Consider the following 4,742-nt stretch of genomic DNA (forward strand, 5'->3'; position numbering starts at 1 on the left):
ACAATCTGTGTCCTCATTTACCCATTCATACAGCACTCTACTAGATTGTAAAAAAAAATAAAAATCTGTATGACTTTTTATAACTGTTTATTGTTGTCACTGTTGTCCATTGTTGTCATCATTCTTTGTTGAAATCAGGTCTCTCTTGTAAATGAGTCCTCGAGGCTCAATGGGATTTACCTGTGTAAATAAAAGTTGAATTAAAAAAAATAAAAAGACTATATGATGTTTAAAAAAAAGAAAAAAAAATCGAAGCAGTTTTAGGATTAAAATTATCACGACATGTTTGATTCGGGGGGTTATAATTCCCTGCCCCCCACGAGACTTTTCCAAGAACCTTCTGACCTGGTTTTCCAGTCTGCGCACAGGAATTGTCCGACGGTCCCTAAAGCACAAAACGGCCTCTATTGTTCCGGTGTGGGCTGCCCGGCGCACGCGCAGTACCGCCAGTGGCCGCAGGGGGCGCTGCGCGCATGGCAGGCCGGGCTCCGCGGCCTTCACGTCTTTTTGTCTGAGAACTGGATCCCTCTGCCGCTCCACAGTGTGCGCGATAGCCTCGGAGCTGCGTCCGTACCACACTGTCAAACCACTCCAAACGAGCCCAGCCGCGACCTAAAGCAGTAATTCAACACTGTCGGCCATGGCGCTGCTAACCCACCGGTGAATCGCTCGTTTGGGACTGCTCGCTGGAACTTCGTCCGGGGCTTGTGTCGGTTTGCATCAGTCTTTATTAGCGAGCTGCCGCTCTCCTTGCTACCAGCTATTTCTTTAACTTTTTAAACACTCGGCTCGGCGGATGACTGAGCGCCGGCGGAGTATGGGCTCCTTGGCGTCTTAGGAAGCGACTGAAGTGGGCTTTAACCGTGTTCGCATGCACAAACGATGGCAAGTTCGACGGGGAAAAATGTACCAGATCAGCGGAGGAAAGGACAGGCTTTCCTGGACGAGCTGCGGCAATTCCACCAAAGCAGAGGGTGAGCTCGGGGCGTCTTTCCCACCCGAGGAATCGAACTTTAAAAATGAATTGCACGAGCGTGCGACTTGGCCAAAGTGTTATTTGAACATGTGTGCTTTTATTCCGTGCGTTCTCCCGACAGGTCGCCGTTCAAGAAGATTCCTATCGTGGGTGGGAAAGAGCTGGACCTGAACGCTCTCTATGTCAGAGTCGTCTCTTTAGGTGGATTTGCTAAGGTGAGTGGGAACTAAAGTGGGGTTTGTCCACGCTCCGTGGACTCCCCGCCGGAACAACTCCGCGTTGATAACCCGGGACAAGTGGAAGCCGTGCGGTTTTCGTGGCTCGGTGTTGGCCTTGTGCTATCAGTGTTTGTTGTGCGGGGTTTTGAATCGGAAGAGTCGCGGAGTCGGTTGGAGCGGCTCAAAATTAGCGGGCACGGTCGCCATCGATTTGGAGCCCCGGCTTCGAGGGGGGGCAGCGCGGCGCGGGACCCGGCGCGCAGCTCGCGCTCTCACCGACGGTTCGAACCCGGGGAGGGGAGCGTAAAACCTCCTTCTCGCCATGGCCATCTTTCTTCGGCTTCGTGGTTGGGCACCGAGTGTAGGCCTCACAGGCCCCGTGTGTGCGGAGCGCTCCGTGCCGACGCCGAACTGCTCGTGAGCTCAACTGGTCGGCGCGAGCTGCTCGTATCCGTGGGCAACGGTCGGCTGGAGTTTGTCCTCGTGCGGGTTTTAACGCTCGAACGGAAACGAGCCCAGTTAGCTTCGCGGCTAACTAGCTTAAACTGTAACAATACTGTCCTGCCGTGGCGGTTTAGCTCCTACTAATGTGTCAAGTTTGAAACACTTGGAGCCAGTTTACAACTCCGAGGCTGTTAGGCGCCGCGTGTAAACGTTTGTGCCGCGTCTCTGTAGGTTTTTGAATCTTTCCCCGCTGTTCCAAAGTTATCGATAAGAGGTTGGGGTGACCTAGCAAAGCCGTAACCCCTTGTTTTGTTGTTGCCGGTGTTTGCTAACTGCCTCCTTTCCTTTACAGGTTTCTGACAAAAACCAATGGGCTGAACTTGGAGAGGAGTTCCACTTTCCCAAGAGTTGTTCCAACGCGGCATTCGCTTTAAAGCAGTACTACCTGCGGTAAGTAGCTGTGTGCTCTGCTCCTCAGGTAGCATGTGGGAAGTGTTTACAAATAAGATGCAGGACGTAGGCTCCCCTCTGCTCGAAGCTGCACCGCTGAACTACTGCTCCGCATAAAAAACACCATCCCGGAGCTTTTTACAACATGTTTGGGGATGTAGCTTCGCCTGTAGCCCGAGGCTGCCTTGCTGATCAGCTCTGACTGCTATCACATGCAGGCTGCACAGTTAAGACAGCTGCCAGTGTGGAGTTTGTTGTAAAGCCCCCCCCACCCCAACCAGTTCAGCAGCTGGCATTTGTGGTTTTTGGTGCTGCTGGTTCCTCTGCTCTGCTTTCTCAATTGGTGCAACGATTGTTCCTGCTGTTACACCTGTCTTCCAGAGATTGCACCTGTGCAGAGATGTGCTCGTGTTCATTCAGTTACTTTGCAGGCAACTGGTTGATGGACGAAAAGGCCCATTTACTATGCACACTATGTCAACAAGTGGGGGCAAAACGGGATTGTTTTGCTCCCAACTTTACACAGCTGATGAGACTTGGAGCTCCTCTGATTAACCGTCAGCGTTGGCTGCACATCCTGAAGTTGGTTGAGGTCTGTGAGGGTACCGATGCATCACCATAGAAGCTCTGGTGTTCTGGTTTCACCGTACATTTTAATTTCTCGTTCCACAGTTCGGTTGAGAACACGCTGCTGTTTTTTAGTAGTTAAAATTGTCTGCATTACTCGTATACAGCTGAAGCAGCAGTCAGAGTTGACACGTATAGTTGAACTTTGCATGACTCGACTGGCATTTTGATCACTTTTATGAATTTGACACAATTGCAGAGTCTGTGGATGCTCAACTTTTGAGCCGTCTGAACTTTTCAAAATGGTTGCAAACACCTTGGAGCGGCTGTGGCCGAGTGGTTGGAGCCTCAGTGTCCCTGGGCAAGACACTGAACCCCGATGTGTGTCCCATCGGTGTATGAATGTCAAAAAGCTCTGATTAGTCTCTTATAGAAATATTTATTCAATTAGCTTTCTATAGATCTAGTAGAGTGCTGAACGAATGGGTAAATAAGACACAGATTGTGTTGTAAAGAGCTTTGAGTGTCTTGATAAGATAGAAAGGTGCTATATAAGTATAGTCCATTTACCATTTATTCCCTCAAATTATACACTTTAGACATTAAATTATACTAAACCAATTTATTTATAGAGCACTTAAAACAGCAACAAGGCCAACCAAAGTGCTGTAGAATAGAAGCAAACAAGCACAGCGGACATGCACTTTTCTTTTATCTGTCACTGCTGTAGGACTCGCAGTTTTCTCTTAAGCCCTCTTCAGAGTCCACACCAAAACTCCCATTGTGTCTAAGCTTTAAACTTTCTCTTCAAAACTGGAAGTGAAGGGGTTTTTGTCGACCCTTCAGACACGTAATGTCATTTTACCTTGTTGGATCATTACAAAAGTACGTCTAATTATTGTTGGGCTTTAGAGAAAGTTGGTGGATTGTGGTGCCGCCGATATTTCTTGTTTGGTGCTTCAGATGACTGACAGCCAAATGTGTTTAGCTTCTGTGACCCGATTGTTCTGAAAAGGTCACATAAACATTAATAATGGTTTAACGAGCACAGCTTAGTGTTTTCTGCTCCAGATGGAGAAACAAGTGCCAAACTCGGCAGCTGTATCTTGACCTTTTGCTCTAAATATGCATCAAATTAGTAGAAGTTTAATCTGCGTTGCTCAACAAAGTTGCTATAATTCTCTCTCAAAACTTAACAGCTGAGTGGACGGACATGCTGGAAATCACCCGTGTGTCCTGTTGGACTTCATCTGCGGCAGCTCTGTAAGGATGTCGCTCGACTTGTGCCTAGACTGAAGCTGATGATATGGAAGTTGCACGTGTTGCAGAGGATCGCTGTAAAAAAAAAAAAAAAAGTGACTGAATACCGTATTTTTCGGACTATAAGGCACACTTAAAATCCTTTAATTCTCTCAAAAATCAACAGTGAGCCTTATCAGGTGCACCTTATGTATTCGTTGTGGTTGTGCTTACTGGCCTGGAACTGATTTTATGTGGTACACAGCGCTCAAAAAATCTGTCCAAACGTTTTCGTTTCGCTTAATGCACCTTGTAGTCTGAAAAATACGTTTTTAGAATCAGTGTTGAGGAAAGCTCCGTGAGTGAGGCAGGCTATTTGTTGTTCTCAGCGGAGCTGGGTTTGATGCAGCGTGTCACTCCAGGACACCTGAGCTGGGTGGATGTTTGCTAACATCAAGTTAACCCTGATTATCTAGTTGAATGGCCACCTATGAGCACCGTTAAAGCAGCTACAGTAGCAAACGTTTGTGTTTCCAAGTAGACGTGCAGTTTAAATGAGGCACGCCGTCTTTGCCGGAATGACACTTGGGACCATCTGTGGACCAAGTTCTGTGCTCCTGATGAAAGGTGGATCACGGTGTGGCGCTCCTCGGGTCATCACTTCCCACTCAAGTGCACAGTAATGAAGTTCTGTGCCAAACCTCCCGCTGCCGACCATTTGATATCTGACTGCTGCTCTGTAAAAGGCGCTCCCCGCTAGAAACATTTTTCCAGCTCGTTTTCCACTCCGGAGCTGTAACGTCCGTCCGTACCAGCAGCACGGCTATTGTTTCATCTGTGGGGGGGGG

At 48.3% G+C, this 4,742-nt stretch overlaps 1 protein-coding gene across 1 annotated transcript in view; it reads left to right on the plus strand.

Annotated features, from left to right (window-relative positions):
- Window positions 1–498: 498 nt before the first annotated feature.
- arid2 (AT rich interactive domain 2 (ARID, RFX-like)) overlaps window positions 499–4,742 on the plus strand; it is a 56,311-nt gene continuing 52,067 nt past the window's right edge. Inside the window, exons 1-3 of the mRNA XM_037696057.1 lie at window positions 499–974; window positions 1,098–1,191; window positions 1,991–2,088. Coding sequence (XP_037551985.1) covers window positions 883–974; window positions 1,098–1,191; window positions 1,991–2,088 — 284 coding nt within the window. The 5' untranslated portion in view covers window positions 499–882. The remainder of the gene's footprint in view (window positions 975–1,097; window positions 1,192–1,990; window positions 2,089–4,742) is intronic.

The sequence above is a fragment of the Nematolebias whitei genome, chromosome 22, assembly GCF_014905685.2.
Source record: "Nematolebias whitei isolate Nwh7 chromosome 22, NemWhi1, whole genome shotgun sequence".
NCBI classification, from domain to species: Eukaryota; Metazoa; Chordata; class Actinopteri; order Cyprinodontiformes; family Rivulidae; genus Nematolebias; species Nematolebias whitei.